Raw genomic sequence first — 20,574 nt, forward strand, 5'->3', positions numbered from 1 at the left:
GTAAAGATTAAAAAATTAAATTCTTATATGTATATAAACTTCAATAATAATAGGCCCGAGAAAAATATCAGTCCTTTATAGAGATTCATTTAATTTCTATAATCTCTACTATTACACATCTAATTTATGGATGTTCACTTATATTGTAATTAGGCAAGATGCAAGGATGCAAAATAAGGTGAAAAAAATCAGCTTAATTTCTGCATTTTCTGCATTATTCTCTTAATTCAGATATTTAGGGGAGGGATTAAAGAATAAGACATATTCTCTACACATCATTAATTAAAAAGATAAAGAATATTTGTTGCTGAGATTTTTGGCCAAGGGGAAATAAATCTCTTAAAATCAGAAGAAAACTATGATTATTTGTTATAAAGTATTACAAAAGGGTATAAAACACTGTTATAAGAAACAATTTGAAATGAAATCTAAATTGATATGATTATGGAAATTAGTTCCCTTAAATAAGCCTTTAATGAGAGGCCACTGTGTGCCTTTTTAAAAAAATTGCATGTGTTAATTTCTTCAGGGGATATAAAGCTTGGTAAGATGTGTACCTCATTTTCTGCAGTATATACTTTTGAAGGAGAAGTAAGATAAGAATATATAACTTGATATCATACAGATCATTTTAAGGGCCAAGATCAAAGGTGAATCCATAATTTGGAAGCCCTGAGGTTATAAAACTTGGTGGATGCTCTTTTAGAAATAAATGTAAAGCTATGAATATGCAAGTAGGTACAACAGTGAATAGTCATTTAGACTAAGAAAATAATAAATTATCAATTTTTCGAAAGCTGACAAATACCATAAAAATCTATAAAAATGTGTGATATTTTTCTTAATTCCCTGTCATACCTCTAAAATTATTTAATTTTTTCAGCTATAATCTTTCAATACTTCTTCAAATGGCAATTTTATAATATCATTTTCCATAAAGAGAATAGAAAAATAACTGTCTTCCCTAAAGCAACATTAATGGAAGTTTTTATATTTTTTAATTGATAATTTATAAATTTTTAGTAAGCTTCATGATTTTATTGGTAATGTGATAATTTCTGTGGTATACAGCTATGCGATTGCAGGGCATTCCAGTTTTCTTGCACAGTGACAGGACATAATACTCTTTGAATTTATGGCACAGATCAACCAGTTTGTCACTGACATCCTCATCTAAGGGACTGGATGTGTTAATAGCGTGAGTGGTAGGAGTCCTAGAAAACCGTTCCTATATCAGATGGCTAGCAATCATTTAATTGTGAAGCACATCAATATATTCTACTAAATCCAAAATAAATATCCCAATTCACCTTCCCTAGTTGGATCCTGCAAAATTGCCTGTAGCCCCTCTAACACCACCGTGCATGAATGCAAGTATTGGTAAGAGTGGCCTTATTTTACAAAGTATTTGGCCATGCTAATGTGACGTGTGGTACCTATGCAAGGATAGGGCCCTGAAGATCAAGGTAAATCTGCTTCTGGCCATGAGAGAGGTCAAACAGTGATACAGGAGTTCAGAGGCTTAGAAACCACATTTGATTGGGGGTCAGAAAAGATTTCACTCTGTGGAGGGCATTTGAGATGGTCCTGAAGGAGGAATCGGCTTTCAAGAAGCAGGTGTTCCAGTGGAAATATTTCAGAAGAATGGAATAGTCTCAACACATACACAAAAAAGGTTCCTAAAATTTTAGTATGCTCAAAGATCAGCGGGGGGAGACATTACTGACACAGTTTCCCGGGCCTTATTCTGCCATTCTGATTCAGGATCTGGACTGGGACAGAGAATATGCATCTTTAACAAGTAACAGAAGGTGATTCTGTTGCAGGTGGCTGTGGACAGTAATTTGAAATAAAAATTTTATGAAATTATCATGTTTTCAGAAGTGACTGTGAGTCTGGTTTGTGAGTAGTGAGAGTTGAAATCATCTCAGGTAAATCAGAGATGTACAAGATTTTGTCTGCTAGGTTTAATTAATTCTTTCAACAGACCTTCCTGGCCTGTATTATGTAGACAATAGTGGGGAGCCATTGAAGATTCTTGAGCAGGGTCATGGCCTGATTGCAATTGTACTTTTATTGCACAGTACTGTCTATTAGATGGATTGAGTGTGTTTGGGAAGACCAGAAGTAAGGAGTCTATAATCAACAGGTGGGCAAGTCCTGCCAAAGCTATGATAATATAAAAGAAATGGGTGAAAGAGATATTAAAAAAGAAAAGAGTTTCAAGGAGAGGGCCATGCTCCTGGGAGAATAAGAAATGCAACGATTGTGCGAGAGTTCATGGTTATGGTATTTCCAGGGCCACTGATGGTAACTGAAAAATATTTGTTTTCATTCATCACCCCTGCTGACTTTTTCAAAGTTTTAAAATCTCCTTTATGTTTATATGTGCAAACTTCCATATTCTTATTGTTGCTTAAAATTTAAAGTTCAAAAGTTCGCTATTTAAAGTTAGTAAAATAAGGCATACTATTTCTAGAAAATGCTTTTTAGAATTTAGGAGTGAAGGGCCACCATGAACTTAAAAGCAAATTGTGTTGTAGCTTTGCTATTTAAATCCCTAAATTACAAGACATTATTGCCCAAAGAGGTACATTGGCCTTTCTGCCATTAAAGTATGTATTCTACTCATAATTATGAAATAAATTTCCTTAAAGGGAAGGGGAAGATAAAACAAAGGTATTTGTTGATTATTTAGGTGCCTTAGAGAAACATCATATGTGAAGCCTCTTTACATATAAAACCTTCCATGTATTTTTGAATAACCAGAGAATTCAGTACTTTATCAAGTAGGCTAGATCGCCACTTTGTGAAAAATACCATCTCATCTTTCCTTATGTGCTTTTTTTTTAACTATTTAATTTTATTCTCATCGGTTGCTTATAATTAACTTGTTACATTTTCAGGTTATGTTTGGGAATCTTGAATAAATTCATATTGTCTTATGTGTTAATATATCAAATTGTTTTTGCTTTCAAAAAACAAACTTGCTGGAAAGATTAAGATTCTTTCTGTAAAATCTAACAGAAAGAACTAATAATATCACATACTAGGATCAACTTGAGAAGCTAATACAGTTCTGGCAAGTTAATGGTTTTGAATAATATTACCTTCCTAATGGCTAAAATCCAAGGATGAATTTAAGTACACAGGAGGGGAAACCAATTACCGTAGTCATATATTAAGTTGTTTTTTTTTTTTTTTTTTTTTTACCAAAAACGATTATTGATCATTTCAGTAAGGTACTTTTTCTTCATTATAAGCCTTAATGCTTAGGAAGAATTGAAAATATATTTATATTTCTGACAAAGTTTGAATTCGATAGAAGGAATATAATCTTTGTATATTATTTTTACACTGACCTATATTCATAGAGTATAATGATTAAATATATTTCTCAATAAAAGCATAAGTAGGTACGGAATTCATAAATATTTCTTCTTCCTACAGTTTGGCCATAACCAAAATATGTTTACATATAAAAGGTATATGCTTGAATCTTCATGAAATCACTGGCAAGTCAATACATTTTAGTTGAAGCATCATCTTTGGTTAAAGATAATATTGGAGGAGTGCCAACTACATATCATGCCTTTTGTTGGCTCACAGTCTAGCAGGAGAGAGAGATGAACAAGCAGTTATAAGCTGGGTGAAATGTGCAACAATGCAAGTATCTATATGGAACAGAGTAATAGAGTAGGATAGAGTAGGGAGTAATTGACTTTCTTTGGAGGTGCTGAGCCAGGGTGACCAACCATCCTGGGATTTCCCAGGATATATTCAGTACTTTTGGTGCTAAAACATGGAATATCTTCCCAGGGAACATTTGGCAATGTTTGGTTGTCACAACTGGAGGGGAGGGTGTTACTGGCGTCTATTGGGTAGAGGCCAGGGATGCTGCTAAGCCTCCTTACAATGCACAGGACAGGCCCTACAAAAAAGAACAGTCTGACACAAAATGTCAGTAGTGAAAGGCCTTGTCTGAAGGGGAAGTAGCTGTTAATGAGGAAGAGAGTGGCGATGTTGATGGGACAGTTGATTCAGCAAGGTTCAGGGGCTAGTGAGGAGGGAATCAAGAACACAAGTGAAGCAATTGGTCTTCAACAGGATAAATTAAAGGGAAGAATGGCTTCTAAGTTAGAAATTCTTATGCAGCGAATAAATAGGATGTGGATGCCATCATGCTTGATGGCGTTATTTTCTCTGTCGAAGTAGGAAGCAAGAGCATCAATCTCTGGGAGGTGAGAGGTCGGTGCAGGGCAGACTGTTGGAGAGTGGTGAAGGGTGGGAGGTTGATTGATAGGTGACACAGGGGTCCAGTGGAGGCTGTTGATCATGAATTTTCAAAGGCACAAGCCCTTACAGTGCCGCGATTTTTCTCAGGCTAGTCTCAACTATTTAGCAGAGGAGGGGAGGAAAGCAAACGACAGAACTAATTGGGGATCCTTAAGGCAAATGCACTGTGTGGAAATGTACGAGAAGGTTCAGGGCACTGGTGGGAGCAGTCTAACTATGAGGACCATGGGCCGAGTAGTGAAGGATGACAGAGCCTTTATGTTGACCTTTTAAAAAATAATGACTATATTCACAAATGCTTTTCATTTAATCCAATCTCTTCAATAAAACGTAATGATTGAACACTAGTTTTGTCTTTCTCTATAGTTTGTTTTGACTAAAAAGATGCTCTGACAACCCCAGAGGCTATTTATTTAGTGAATTTGAGTAACTAATAGATATTTAATTATTAATTGCAGCCTATTCATTTAGTCTTTTTTTTTTTTTTTTTTTTGGAGGCAGAGTGCCACTCTGTTGCCCTGAGTAGAGTGCCGTGGCATCAGCCTAGCTCACTGCAACCTCAAACTCCTGGGCTCAAGCGATCCTCCTGCCTCAGCCTCCTGAGTAGCTCAGACTACAGGCACATACCACGACGCCTGGCTAATTTTTCTGTTTTTAGTAAAGACCCGGTCTCACTCTTGCTCAGGCTGGTCTCGAACTCCTGAGCTCAAAGTGATCCTCCCGCCTTGGCCTCCCAGAGTGCTAGGATTATAGGAGTGAGCCACCATGCCTGGCCCTCCTTTTTTTTTTTTTTCATTCTGAAACAACCACCCTGAAAGGAGATCTATTTTTAGGGCATTTTTAGATCCAATTCAAAAAGCAGCTTTTACTCTCTTTAGGTTACCAAAAACTTCACATAGTAAAATATGACAGAAGTGGTATAGAGAGCTTTAAAACAACATTTCTTTTCATTAAATTAGTGACTGTGACTAGGTTATGTAAAGATTCAAGGAAAGAAGTAGCGTACATCACTCGACTTTTGGGATCCCAGAGGTTTTATCTTTTCATTTGGTACTGAACAAAGGCTTATCCCAGGATAACCTACAGACCCGTTTTCTAATTCTAATGAAGATTAAATTCGTCCAGAATCTCACATGTGACCTGCCATATATTCATAAATGCTCTGTTTCTCAAATAAAAGAAAGCATTTCCTTCCTTTCATAATGGTCTGTGGATACTAACAAAAACACTTTGGGTCTTTTGTCTAAAATGCCAAGTGCTTGGGATTATACACTGATATTTTAGAGTATGGAAAAAGGCCAGTGTTATTGTACAATTGGGAATCTTTAATATTTAAAACAGTATTTTTATCATCTAAACCTAGGTTTAGTCTCAGAGGAGGTCCTCAAACAGTGTCATTTTATTGCACTCAGCATAGGATGGTCACTGTAGCCCTGTTGGATGAAAAGGGTGGCTACAGCATGCCTCAGTCTGGCAAGAGGCCTTGGATATCTGCAAATGTGTTCTAAGGATAGCAGGGGGTTGGGCCCATCAGCTGTCAGCCACAGCTTCTGTTTATGCTGTGAACAATAACCATGTGCCAGGGCAGTAATTATTGGTTGATTTTCCTTCTAAAATAAGTGTCCTAATAATTTGTCACAAAACCAACTTAAATTGCTATGGTGTTGCGTGCAACAGTTAAATTAGGAAAAAAAAAAAAAGAGAAAGAAATTCACAGCAAGAAATGTTTTAGTTTATTTCACTGTGCATTTTATATTGGTAAATAGTGTAATTAAAATCTCGTTTGCAGGTTTTTCAAAAAGGTTATTTCTGTGTGGGAAAAATTCTTTGTTTTCTTACTTAATACCCTGAGCTGTAAATTAGAAAATAGGGGGAAAAAGTTAGTTGGCAAATAAAGATCCTTACTATCTGTGCTTCTTTGGAATGCCTCCCATATTCCCAGGGCTCAGGTAATGTGTTTCTCTAGAAAAGCATGCATAATCTGCACTGAAATGAGCTGCTACCAAGCTCTGCACTGCCTGGGGATACAAATTAGGGATTTGATATTTGAAAATTAATCCAAGTGAAAAGTGTTTCAAGACTATTCAAGTAGCATTACCTTGTATCTCTAGGTTCAAGCGTTACCCAAGTTCTCTTACCAAGAGAGGTGAGATGCATATTTATGTACAGAAATCTGATGCCATTTGGAAAATGGTAACAAAAAGATTGGCCAAAGCATAACAGATTTCAATGAGGAAGGGAAGAAAAGGCCCTTCCCCCTCCCCCCTTCTCTTGTTGATTTTCTAAATTTGTAGTTTGTATGTGTTTCAGTTCACAGACCGCAAGAATGAAACATTTTCTTCCTCAGATTTAACATGCTCTCATTGAAATGCTTATAGGGTTATTTTATGGAGGCTTATTTTATGGAGATGTAGCTTAAAAAAAAAAACACACACAAGAATTACATTATTGTGTTACACTCTGTTCTAACTAGAGCTCATTTTATTAAAGTTCTTTAAAGGTTCGTTTTCTTCTGCAAAACAAGGAATTGTACCCTAGCCTCTATCTCTGTGCCAGGCTCCAGTTAATGTCAACTTGAGTTTTCTGTGTGGACAGGGCTAGTCCATGGCCCCGGGTGATCATCTGTTGTTATCATTACTTGCTTGTACATGACTTCACAGCCCTAGCATAGAACCAGTTGTCATGCTTTCCATCTTTTGTACCCCCAAATAGCTCACTGAGTAGAACTTGTGAACGGGCGGAGCCGCTGCTTGAAAATGCAGAGATCAGTCATGGTTAGCAAAATTAAACTCAGAGAGACATCTATGGAACACTTTTCTCATATCCAACTTGCGTGTATGAATATAGATTCTTTCTTTTCACTATAAAAAGTTGGATTTTATTTTAGAAAAATAGATCTAGTATGTAAAATAAATGCCATTTGGTTGCTTGCTACATGTGCTCAGTTGGAAGTATACCAAAAAATAAGAATTTTAATATCCTACAAAATGTTATTGGTTCTAATTGTTATCTACTATTGAATGAGAATATTTGGAAGCTTGCAAATCAATGTCAAATACTCTTTGGCTTAGAGCTTTGGATCTACAGGAAAATGAATTAATAAAACAAAACGCTAAATTTAGTGAAAAATAGCTGGAGGGGACATAGACACATACCTAAAATTTCCATATGACCAAAATGATTGTACTTGCTTTAAAAGGTTTTTAATGCCTACAATATGCTAGGTATTACCTAGAACAAAACTATGACATAAACCTTATAATCTTAAAATGTTATGATCCCTATCAAGGTATTGGTCTAAATGTAAATAATTGTGTAAGTTTTTCAAATACAGTTTTAAAATCACCATTTCATTCTAAAACAACACTGGTGTATAGGCAAATACACCAGTGCTTAGTTTGCATTTTATCTTTTCCATTGTTTATCCATTACTTATCCATGTACTTACTAATAAATGGTAACATCCTTTAAAAGAAAACATTGAGTACCAAGGAAGTATTTTAAAATAGTCAAATATTTAAGTGCTTATTCATTGGAAGTATGTAAAAGTCATAAAATATATTTGGAAGATAATATTAATTATCAACTGTATCTAGGAAATACTATCATTTATTGTAATACTCTATAATTAATACCTCTTTGTAATCAAAACTCAGGCAGCTCAGTTTCCATTACATTTGGGTCTACGTAAAACATTTTTTGCAACATATCAAAACTGTGTTTCTATGAAAATGATGTTTTGTCTATAAACAAAAATTTCTTATAATAACTCTTCTAAATAACTCCAGTAAACACAGTCGAACATCATTTTAATCTGTTTTATGACTCATCGAAAGAGTGCACATGTGCACGCCCATACACCCCTTCCGTGTTATAGCTACTTGGGGATATATTAGCTACATTCATTTCCCAAAGATTCTTACCAATTTAACCAATGCGAAATAGATAGATGAAAAATTTATTCCTGGAAGATGGATCTCTCTTACAACAAGTGATCTAGGGCTTACCAGTTGTGGTAACACCCCACTTAGGTTGGAAGGCAAGAGTTTTAGCAATTCTTGTTGGCTCAAAGCCTTTCAGCTCATATGCTGACACCAGTCAATCTCTTTTGGAACTGATTTGCTGCTGGTGTCTAAAGTGAAGCCAGTACAGAACATCACTCTAATTCCTCTGAAAAAATAAAACAAAATTCATGTAGTTGATAACACTGGAAATTGTTTACAGGAGGAGTAGCAGGATCGATACTCTGGAGTTGGTAACATGAAATTGGAAAAGATGGCATTGTTTTTCCTTTCTTTCCTCTTTTTCTCTGCCACTTCAGTTATATCTGCTCTCATGTTCCTTTTCAAATAAGCCAATTACCTTTCCTGTGTGATCCAATTTGCAGGTACATGATAAGCAGCAGGTTAGAATGAAGAATAAATGATTATTTTTAATGATGATCAGCACATCTGATGTGATAAATTATGATTAATGAGTAAATTAGCAGTGAATGATGTAAATGAATCTGCTTTGGAAACTAACTGCACAAAAAGATGCTAAAGGGTAGGTAGAGTTTCTTTTTTTGTCAAATGCAGTGTCTGTGTTAAATAGCCCTGTGAGTATATTACGATTTAGAGGAAATAGGAGAAAAGCCAATAAATATTATGTCATTTGCCTACATCTCTGCTGAGTGAGCCCGGGAAATTGTGTGTAACACATGACTTTTGTTCTGTTTCAGTGCAAAGGCCTTTATCACTCTATTGAATGAAATGGAAGCACAGTCTGTGTATTTCGAATGTATAAATAGGTAGTAAGCAAACCCAGAGGCTTAAACTGGAAAATGTTGAGTGAATGTCTAAATGGTTGCTGATAACATGTTTTCATTAAGAATGCATGACGCTGACATAAGGAATGGTAAGAATGACTTCATAGATTGTATCTAAGAGTGATTCAAGACCACTTACATGTCTTCCTGAAATTTGTGTCACTAAACCGGTGGTTACTGTGAGTGTCTTACACCAAAACAGATGGCCAGTCTTACTAAGCATGTCAGCAGTTCAGAGTTTTATTGCCTAGGTGCAGTGAATGTAGGGGATTGTTTGTTTTGGTCATAATATCTCATGACTGTATATTAATAAAAAGTTATGGTTGTGAGACTGTACAGTTTTCACTACTGTAAAGTAAGTGTTTATGACCCAGATATATACCTTGAAATAGGACAAATTGCCACAAAACAGTGGAACATACCATTATCACTTTGTTACTTTGACTGATGCTATTGTCTGCATGCATGTGAATTGTCCTATTGTAATATACATACCTATGTTGTGAATAGCAAAATCTGGGATTGCGTATTGTTCTGGAATGTGAAATAATCCCAGGTGAGATCAGAGATGTTGAAGGCAACTGTTAGGGAAGTCCCATGGTGGCAATTGGAATGGAGGGATTGGGATAGTGCTAGAGTTGTAAGGTTGATCAGCTGTGCTGATGGTGTATGAATGTGTACTGGTTGGTTATTATATGCCAGACATTGTGCTAAGTGTTTGCCATCCATTATCTTACATAAAAGACAAAAATTTGGCTTATGATAAGTGATAATTTTTAGCTTTAGCAATGGTCCAGGTTATTGGCCACTGACATATTGCTGCTATGAATATAAACATTATTTTAGAAGTATAATTTGTTAAACTATATCAAAACCCTTAAAATATACAGTTTTTTTATTCTGTATTTTACATATAAGAATAAATTATATATAGGAATGACATATGTGCAAGGATATAATTATAATACAAGAGTGATTCTGAAGCCTTGTTCTGATTTAAACATCAGAAACAACCTAAATATTTAACAGTAAGTTAAAATGTGTCTATGCTCCTTATAATATTATATAAGAATATTGAATTTAAATATTTGTAGAGATAAAAGATATTCACAATGTATTTTAACTGGTATGCTGATTATAAGATAATAGTACAATATAACCTATTTATTGTAAAAAATCTCTTATGTTAAATGGGCATAGAAAAATCTTAACAGTTATTCATCAAGGTGATAACCATTAGATTGTTCTAAATATCTTTTTTTAATTTATTTATATTTTCTAGTGTGTTTACAATAAACATGTGTAATTGGGATAACAAAATCATTTTCTTTAAAAATTAAAAACATTAAAGGTGATAGAGAGGAGGAAAGCTCTGTGATAACAATGAGGTAGAATGGTATTCATAAAAGAGATGAGATCCATTGTATTATATTATACTTATCTGAACTCAAGTCCTATGAAGGGATGCATGAATTTGTGATTTGGCTATGCTACATTTTGCCAGCTTAGGGCCTGGTATGGATCTATCAGTCTCCCACTATGTCGTATCAGTGCTTTGCAATGGCAATGTGTATTTTATAGAATTTGAATTTCACAGCTAATTTATCGAGCTATAAGCAAATGTGACTTAAATAGAGGCACCATAATCACATGTACAATATTATTATTCATCCTAAACACTCAAAAGTGTATAGTCAAGGATTTGGGGATAGGACCTTGGAGAGCCTTTTATCAAGCTCATGTATGCATCGAACACCTGTGTGCGGGCATGATTAGGAGTTATAAGACTTCAGAGATGACCAGGTCATAAATGCTTTTCTCAAGGTTCTATTAATGTGAAGGGGGATAAAACCCACGTACATAAAATATAGAAATATATGAAATATAGACTGTTTTGTTTCATAAGAGATAGAGAAAGTATGACAGGAGAGTTAAAAGGGTGGTGGATTTCGTCCAGCTCAGAGGGTCAAAGAAGGCTTCAAGAGATTTAATTTGGGATTGAAAAACAGGTAAATTTTATAAATTGAATAGTGGGGAAGAAAGCCTTTTGTGTAAGGGAACAGCATGTACCAAGGCATTGAGATGGGGAATTTTAGATTCTTGATAGGAAATAGTGGAAATATATTTGGGAAAATAGGTTGGCAGCAGCTCTGAAAGATATTAAAGGCCAAACAAAATTTCTGGTTTTATGCTACAGCCATAAGCTATTAAAGTTTATTTATTTATTTTTTTGAGTGGGAAAGAGCTGTAATCATAGATGCATTTAAAAAAATAATACCAAAGAATCAAAAGGGAAAAGAAAAGACAGATCCACATTAATGTGTAATATTGATTGTAGAGATAAACACCAGAGGTGGGGGTGACTAGCTGGGAGGCTACAGATGTCATGGAATTCAGTAATTGTTCATCTTAATTGAATGTTGGAATCTTCTGGAAATACCCAGCCCTATCAACTGATTTTCTATTTTAATTGATCTAGAGTGGGGTCCAGGCACCTATAGTTTTACATTTTTAGGGTTCTCAAATGATTCTAATGTCCAGCTTTGAAAGAGAATCATGGCTGTGATTATTAGGTATGAAAAAAGAGGTGTGAGAAATATTAGTGGTAGATCCATAGGACTTAATAATTGATTGGTAGTGGGGGCACAGGAGAAGTCAGAGGAGGCAGTTGCAAGGCTGGGTGTTTGGGAGGATGAGAGTGTCACAAACAAAAGTGGGCACTTGGTAAGAGAAACAGATGGCACATAGTGTGTTTTCATTCTAACAATTTTGAGATGCTGGAAGGTAGTCTTTCAAGCAGCTGGAAATAAGTACCTGACATTGAGAAAAAGTTCAAGTGGGACATATCTTTTCATTAAATCAAATCTCTTCATCCTGTCTTATTTTCTTCCCTTCTTCCTTCTCTTCCTTTTTCTATTCCTGTCCGTCAGTGTACCTATTAATCTTTTGTCAACTTTTAAATATTGATACAGAGGCATAGACTCTGTCTATCCAATGGGAAGACTTTAGTAGTCATTCTCAAAGAATGAAGAGTTGAGGCCATAAGAAAGTTAATGGTTTAGCCATTCATAGAAATATGTTATTGAATTGTCTTGAAAAGGAAAAGGGTAAATCAATGTCAAGAACTTTTTTGGGGTATTTGTCTTTTTCCATCACGAGCAAGTTGAAAGTATAAGTAGAATAATACTAAGGTAATCTGCCACACTTAACTTAGAACTTAGGTGATTCGTTTATAAATTTTGTGCCATGATTTTTATCTGTTGGCCAGGCATCATAATCAGTTAATTTATATCTGATTTCAGTTGGCTCCTGGGAAGATGTTATGCTTTAGGAGAAGAAATTCATAGGCAGCATATTCCGGGTGAACTTTTTCACTTAACTAGTGAAAAATAATTGCTGTAATATAGAGCACAAAGTACTTAACGAACCCTTGAGAAAATAATCAGTATATATTTTATAGTTAAATAAAACAGATTTCAAAATATACAATAAATTGAGATACAACATATTTGTGCAGTGTCTTTGTAACTTTCCACCTTCAGATTTGGCCCAGTGAAAATATCAGGGCTTCACAATTAGATTAAAAGCCCATGACTCACTCTAAACCTCAGTGAGCCTTCCTTGCTTTCTTTTCCTCTTTATTCCTCTTTCCTTCCTTCCAAATATCTATATTACTGTAAAGCTTTCCATAAATCTTTAAAATAGGGATAATGATAGCATCATGGAGGACTGTTGGAAAACACTGGATGTTAACTACATAAAATATTTAGTCTAGTGCATGGAACTCACTAAAGAGTAGTTATTTCTTTATTTCATTCTGAAGTATGATGGTCCTTAAATCAAATTTTAAGGCTAAAAGGTTGTTTCGTGAGTTGTATGAGAAAGGAAATACCATAAATAATTCAATAAAAAGTCTGTTGAAGATCTATCCTGGCCATGGATATCAAGAGGTGACCCTATTCAGATCCTGTGTGATAAGGTAGATGTCCCCACAGGCCCTGGTTTATATAGAACATCTACTGTGGAAAGCACCACAGACTATATCTGTACCATGATTTTGGCCCTCCTTAGCAGTTTTACGGCATCAACTTTGGTACCTCCCTCTTCTATCATGTGTCCATGCAGTTGTATTGGTGTCTTAGGCATTGTCCTCTACTCCTTACCCTGTGAAAATCAAGCTAATTATAACAAAAAATGCGTCATCCACATAGATTCTGGATGCTCTCCATGTTTGGGACAGCAGCAGTAGGATGTGCTGTGGCTGTACAGAAATGTAAAGCCCTGTGACAGCTCTTTACCCACACATCTTCAAATCTGGTCATTACCCACACCCCTAACTTGCCTGCTAGCCTCTGCATTTCCCACTGGACCTCAGAGGCCCCGTTCCTGGGCTTTCCTTCAGAGCCTCACTCTGACACTTAGGGAGGAAGGAAGATTAGAAATGAGCTCGATTGACGTTCTTATAAATTCTATAGATCTTTTCAGGAAGAAGCAGATTCCTAAGGATGAGACTACCTGCATTTTTTTTTTTTTTTTTTTTTGAGACAGAGTCTCACTCTGTTGCCCGGGGTAGAGTGAGTTCTGTGGCATCAGTCTAGCTCACAGCAACCTCGAACTCCTGGGCTCAAGTGATCCTTCTGCCTCAGCCTTCCGAGTAGCTGGGACTACAGGTGCATACCACCGTGCCTGGCTAATTTTTTGTTTCTATTTTTAGTTGCTGGCTAAGTTTTTCTATTTTTAGTGGGGACGGGATCTCATTCTTGCTCAGGCTGGTCTCAAACTCCTGACCTCAAGTAATCTTCCTTCCTTAGCCTCCCAGAGTGCTAGGATTACTACCTGCATATTCTTATGGAACATTCCCTCATTCTCCCTTAGTCTTATTTAATAGAATTATTAACCTTCCCCTTCCAAGATTTTAAGTTCATCATCATGACAAATATCCCTTTAAAAACAAAGCTCTCGGCCCGGCGCGGTGGCTCACGCCTGTAATCCTAGCACTCTGGGAGGCCGAGGCGGGCGGATTGTTTGAGCTCAGGAGTTCGAGACCAGCCTGAGCAAGAGCAAGACCCTGTCTCTACTAAAAATAGAAAGAAATTAATTGGACAACTAAAAATACATAGAAAAAATTAGCCAGGCATGGTGGCACATGCCTGTAGTCCCAGCTACTCGGGAGGCTGAGGCAGAAGGATTGCTTGAGCCCAGGAGTTCAAGGTTGCTGTGAACTAGGCTGACGCCACAGCACTCTAGCCCAGGCAAGAGAGTGAGACTCTGTCTCAAAAAAAAAAAAACAAAGCTCTCTATTTAAGGAAGTGTTAATCAGCTGAAAGAAACAAAGCCAATTAGTTACATGCTGTTAGTTTTGTTCACCATGCAGCATATTTTCTTGATGTCCACAGAAGCAGCTTATTAATTAGAATTAAATTAGACAAATGGCACCCTCATTTTTTTTCTTCACTTTTGTAGCATGTGACCCTTTTTTTTTTTTTTTTTTTTTTTTTTGAGACAGAGTCTCACTCTCTTGCCTGGGCTAGAGTGCTGTGGTGTCAGCCTAGTTCACAGCAACCTTGAACTCCTGGCTCAAGTGATCCTCCTGCCTCAGCCTCCCGAATAGCTGAGACTACAGGCATGTGCCACCATGCCCGGCTAATTTTTTCTATTTTTAGTTGTTTGGCCAATTTCTTTCTATTTTTTAGTAGAGAAGGGGTCTCACTCTTGCTCAGGCTGGTCTTGAACCCCTGAGCTCAAGCGATCCTCCTGCCTCAGCCTCCCAGAGTGCTAGGATTACAGGCGTGAGCCACCACGCCTGGCCCATGTGACCCTTTCTATAAATCTGTTTTTAGTGATTCTCAGCCAATCAAGTTACTTCAAAACTGAATTGTCTTCTTAACCTTTAAGAATTTCTCATAAATTATACGGATGTTACGAGTAGACTTCAGTGGCTCTCCTCCGTTAACGTCTAGCTCTGCTTAATGTGGTGTACTAAAGGGAGGGTTTCATCCTCAGTACAGCAGTTTGCTAAGGACAGTCAAAGGCAGTTTTGCTGGTTTTGGTTGGTCCTTTCCTCTAAATATAATAGCCACAAGTGCACATTGAGCTTATCACCTTGTCTTCAGAGAGCCTAGCAACTTGAAACATGATATGCCTCAAAATATTACAACCATTCCATGTAAAGTTACTGTGCATTGGTTATACTTTAAAGAATAATCTAACTTCTTAAAAGCAAAAATCAATCCACAGCCTGTGGCTTCTCTTGAGCTGAGTAGAAAATAATAATCTACTAACTTCCTGGAGCTACTCTGCTCTGTGAGCACATCCTGAGAATGCCCAGTCTTTGAAAACAGCAAGTGAGCCTGGCAGAGACATTCTAGAATATCAACCGTGCCTCTGTTCTGCGGTTTATGCAGGTGCAGCTTCTCTACTTTCCATTTAGAAAATAGACTTTCTGGGTCAAACAGTAATTTGACCTCTGCAGTGCTTGGCATTAGTTTAATAAAAGATCATACTCCTCACTTGTCAAAACCAGCTTGTGCAGAAATGCATTTTGCAAAGCACAGTGTTGGCAGCTTCAGGTAGATAGCAATGGCAGTTAACTGTAATAATGGGAGGATACCTCTCTAAATACTGGTAGGTGGAAAGTTCTAGCTCTTCTCCCATCTTTACACTCTTGATATTTCCTTTTTTCTTAGACTAAGTATAACATTAATGGTTGTATCTCATGGAATAAAGATGGGGATTTTCACTATTCAGATCTGAGTCTGTCCTATATTGTGACTTTTTGGTAGACATCTTTGTTTTATGCTTTACTTGGATTCTCTTCCCTTTTTCCCCCATCTTCAGAGCATGACTTTAAATTTGGACAGTGTCTATGACAAAAGAAGGCAGGGGATTCATCTAGTTCCTTTTATTAAGCTGAGATCTAGAGAAGGGGAAGTGGGTGCTGTGTATTGTTATACACCTCTGAGAATAAAGATTTTTACTTGCCTTGAGCATTTGTTGGAGTTATTATTAAGTTTAATCTTTTCTCTATGTCATATCTTGCCTTTGGCTGGCTGCCTAGCATTGATGGCATGACTCTGAGATATTTGACCAGCAAAGATGATTATTTATGCAACACACATGCTTACTGAAAGGATTTTATTGTATTATCTACACTCTTACTTGGTATCATAGAATGATGACATTTATTTTTTTTGTGGTTTGGATTTTGTGGGTGAATATAGAAAATTGGTATCAGACCCCATAAGAGAAAGTCATGATTTTCTTGTCTGTGAAGGCCAATGTCTTTCAATAGATTAATTCCATTACTTGACTTGGTCTTCAGAAATAAAATCCTATAGTAGCATCCAGTGCTCATGTCTTTGGCAGATTCTTATATATTGATACTTGTCCATATTAGCATGAAAATGTTAATATATTTCCAGAAAATCAATGAGAAACATACATACCTGGAAAACATTAGACTGGTACTCACACCTCTTCTCCAATTATATGGAAATTTACCTTCTCTGCTTTTTGTTTAAAATGAAGATTTTATTTTTAATATGAGTTTGACTGGTTTAATGTCCTTACCCACCAGTTATTTCCAGAAGCACTTACCTAGGCCCTTAAGTGGCACCAGGACATAGGACGCACTTGTCCAAGCAGCCGTTGATCATTTGCAGATTGTCAGAATCTCTACCTTTACCTTATTCTTTGAAATGGGAAATGGGATGTTGTCCCTTAAAAAAATTCAATCCCAGTGCAGGGAAAGTGGCATCCTACCTCTAGTTCTATTTAATTTCTAATTAATATGCACTCATTTTATACAACAGCCCTTTACTCCCTCCACACATTCTTGCAAGAAATTTCACAACAGAACTTGAATGGGCAGCTGAGTTGTTGGAATGGATTTTCACTCAGGGTTGACAATTTTTAGACTATGGAAAATAAAAGAAAGGTACTTAAAAAGGACAGCATTATACCATTTAATATAGCAATGTAATGCATTTTGTTTTTCCAGGGACATTTCCTAGAAATTTTAATTGCATAATTATGACTTCTATATTAGATGCTGACAAGCAAGTAGCTATTATCAATTTGCATTGTTTGAAACAGCCAAAAGAGAAATATGAAGACTTGTAATATTTTTGTTTGATTTTTTCAAAAAAGTGACATGAATGTGGGCTTCTTTTTTATTCCTCTCACTGTTAGTCACTTTCAAATTGTTTTAAGTACTTCCCACAGCTTTCGGTAATCATCTAGTTTGTACTGCGGCCCAGAGGTGCTGCAGAATGTGATCTCTAGCAGCGTTATTAGAGTCTGTTTTCTTTCCTAATATTTGTGAACCTAAACAGGCTTCTGTGTTCCCACCAATTCCACTATCACCAAGTTGAATTTGCTGATGAGGTGGAAACTCACTCCCCAGGACCAGCATTGCAAAGATGCCTTTCCTAAACTTCCCTCCTTGTGGAAATAATATATTAAGCTAGAAAACCTTAAAACTGGAAGGGATTTCTACAAAATAATTTATTTCATATCTCATATTTTTACCATTAAGAAACAATAAAGTTGGGTGATTTTTTTTCCTGCAAGATCATCCATATATATTATGGTAGAGCCGAGATGGGAATCCAGCTTCCCTGACTCCAGAAAAACCCAACTGAGAGTCAGAACACATCACCCAGCAGGAGGATCATGTGGGGACATGAAAACAGTGCAGAGAAAATAGTGGTGCCGAGCAAGCGAGGATGAACTTTGTTATTGTTTTCTTCTTTCTCAGAACCTAAAGACTGATCTTGAAATCAGTTTTAGTTATGATTACCTAAAACCATTTTTAAAGGACCGTAATCGAAAGACAGTAAGAGTGAAGAGAAAATTTATAACAGGGATCAGAAAGTGGGAAATAAAATGGAAAGGTAAAATGTTTTGGGCTTTTTAAAAAATTTCTTACTGTAACACAATTCTAAAAACTCAAGGTTGTAAGACAGATGTAAAGAGGTAGGAAAAATAATTAAAATACCAACATTAGTGTTTTAGTATACTTTGTCCAATCTGTGTGTGTGTGTGTGTGTGTGTGTGTGTGTGCACATGTGCATTTTTCTTTATCTTCTAGCCCTCGGTTATAATTCTGTATTATGCTTTTGTGGCTTATCATTGAATCATAAGTATTTCTCATGTCATATGATAAAAACTTTATAAATATAATGTTTACTCCTTCTGTGATGTTTCATCATTCTGCCGTAGTTTATTTCACCATCAATTCCTGTACTGTTTAATATTTAGGCTACTCACAATTTTTTGTAAACAAATAATATGGTGAATATCTTTGTGAATAAATATTCATCTACGTTTTATATCATTCTTGTATGATAGATTTCTAGATCATGAAATACAAGATGGGAAAGAAGTAAGTTTTTAAGGGGGAGGGGAGTGAATATTAGGCACATTTAAAGGAGATGGAGGACAGGTAAAAAGCTTCCAACTTCTGTCCTTCTAGCCTTAGTAATCTTTAAGTCTATAGCTTCTTTAAAGAAATCCTTTTCTTTGCTGTGACTTTGGAGGCTTCTAGACTCATCTTCTTTTATGCAAATTGTGGCGTTAAGTTTCAAGTAAGGCAGCCCACAATATCTGGGTTAAAGAGTCACTTTACCATTTTCCTCTTTTTCTATTTCTTGCCAAACCTTCTAATTCAGGGCTATATTTCTTGTCTCTTTAAAATTTCCTAGCATTTCTCTTAAATGTCACTAATTTTAATAGCTCAGTGGTGGCAGTGCTGCTTTCTGGCACTGTCCTGATAGTGGCATCAAAGCAAAGAGCTAAAATTTTACTCACTTTGATTGATGAGCTCATTTTGTTACAGAGGACAAATTGGATTTTTTTTATACTGGTAATAAAAATTAATGTGTGGTGTTGCTTTTCGGATGTTATTGGATCTCTACCTTAATACAGATTTTAGCAATAAAAGCACTAACAGATAACTTGACCAGAAAATTACTTCCTTCCACTCTCAAAAGTAAAAGGTGCTTTCCTAATTTTGTAATCTTAGTACATTTTTCTGTGTATGTATGAATTTATTGGTGGGAATGGGGTTGAGGATGGCGAGGAAAGCAGGGAAGTGGGGTAATAAATAGTCTATATTTCAAGTTTCCATTTAATTGTGTTTTTTTTTTTTTTTTTTTTAATTTCAGCACCTCCAAGGTTTACACGAACTCCCGTTGATCAGACAGGGGTTTCTGGCGGAGTTGCTTCTTTCATTTGCCAAGCTACGGGAGACCCAAGACCTAAAATTGTCTGGAACAAAAAAGGAAAGAAAGTCAGCAATCAGAGATTTGAGGTATTAGGTCCATTGTTCTGTTTCTCTGGGGGAAGAATGTATCTGTTCTATCTTTGTTTTGTTTGTTAGTTGCTTGCTTTGCTCTGATATAAGGTGTCGTAATCACTGAGATATGGCATTCCTCATCTTGCAAGTAATGGAAAACTTAACTTCAAATGGCTTTTTTAGAAAGGAAAGTTGTGGGTTCAAGCAACTGACTTTTGTTTCTACTTGTGCCTGGGCTCAAACAGTGTTCCTAGTACCCATCTGTCAGCTTCATCTTCAGGCTGTTTTCCCTTAGGGTTATAAGAGGGAGCCTCACATCCTCACAGGACCAAATCTAGAAGATGTGTGAAAGCTTGTCTCTTCCAAAAGCTGCTTATCTGATTGGCTCTAATTAAGTTACATGTTTATCCCCGAGCTGATCTGTGTGGACACGTGGATGGTACAGGCTAATTAATTAAAGCCAATCAGAGTCTACCTCTGTGCTGGGAAAGAGGTTGGTTCCATCAAATCCCATAGCTTAGAATGAGAGAGAACAGTGTTTTCCGAAAGGGAATTCAAATGCCTGTTACCAAGAAGAAGGGAATTGGATGCTGAGTGGCAAATGAAGTTGTCCACTACACCTTACATCTGTGTTTTACAAGTAGCATGAACTCGAATGAGAAATTTGCTCCAGTATCTTAGTGTGAAGTACTACAGTACTCTGAAAGAAGCATACCCAAACAGGTTGGTATTGCAGATAGACCTGTCGAAGAAATTGATTTTCTTTATTCGGGAAAGCTTAGTGCATTGAACATGATGAAACATAAATCAGAGATTCTTTTTTGAGTGTTCGTGAGGAGCCTTATTGTTTAGAAATTTGCTCATTCTGCAGGGAAAAAAACAGCAATACACAGAGAAAGTGTGGAAGAAGCATACACTCTCTCATGCATATAATTTACAACATGAAGAGAACAGCTTGATTTTTAGGGGATACCAAGACCACCAAAGTGCCCAAAATTATAAAACTCACTTCATTTTTTACCTGAGCTTCTAATCTACTTCATGGCCTAATTCACAATTTGGTAGATTAAAGGCCGTTTCTAGTTAAAAGAAATGTAGCAACTATACAATTCAAAACAGTTTAATTTTACTTATTTTCACAGGATTGTACAGGGTGATACAGGGTTCAAATGTA

At 36.3% G+C, this 20,574-nt stretch overlaps 1 protein-coding gene across 1 annotated transcript in view; it reads left to right on the plus strand.

Moving 5' to 3' along the window:
• PTPRD (protein tyrosine phosphatase, receptor type, D) overlaps positions 1 to 20,574 on the plus strand; it is a 439,560-nt gene that overhangs the window by 73,052 nt on the left and 345,934 nt on the right. The window contains exon 2 of the mRNA XM_012647380.1: positions 19,270 to 19,415. Coding sequence (XP_012502834.1) covers positions 19,270 to 19,415 — 146 coding nt within the window. The remainder of the gene's footprint in view (positions 1 to 19,269; positions 19,416 to 20,574) is intronic.

The sequence above is a fragment of the Propithecus coquereli genome, unplaced genomic scaffold (assembly GCF_000956105.1).
Source record: "Propithecus coquereli isolate 6110/MARCELLA unplaced genomic scaffold, Pcoq_1.0 Scaffold267, whole genome shotgun sequence".
Taxonomy (NCBI): domain Eukaryota; kingdom Metazoa; phylum Chordata; class Mammalia; order Primates; family Indriidae; genus Propithecus; species Propithecus coquereli.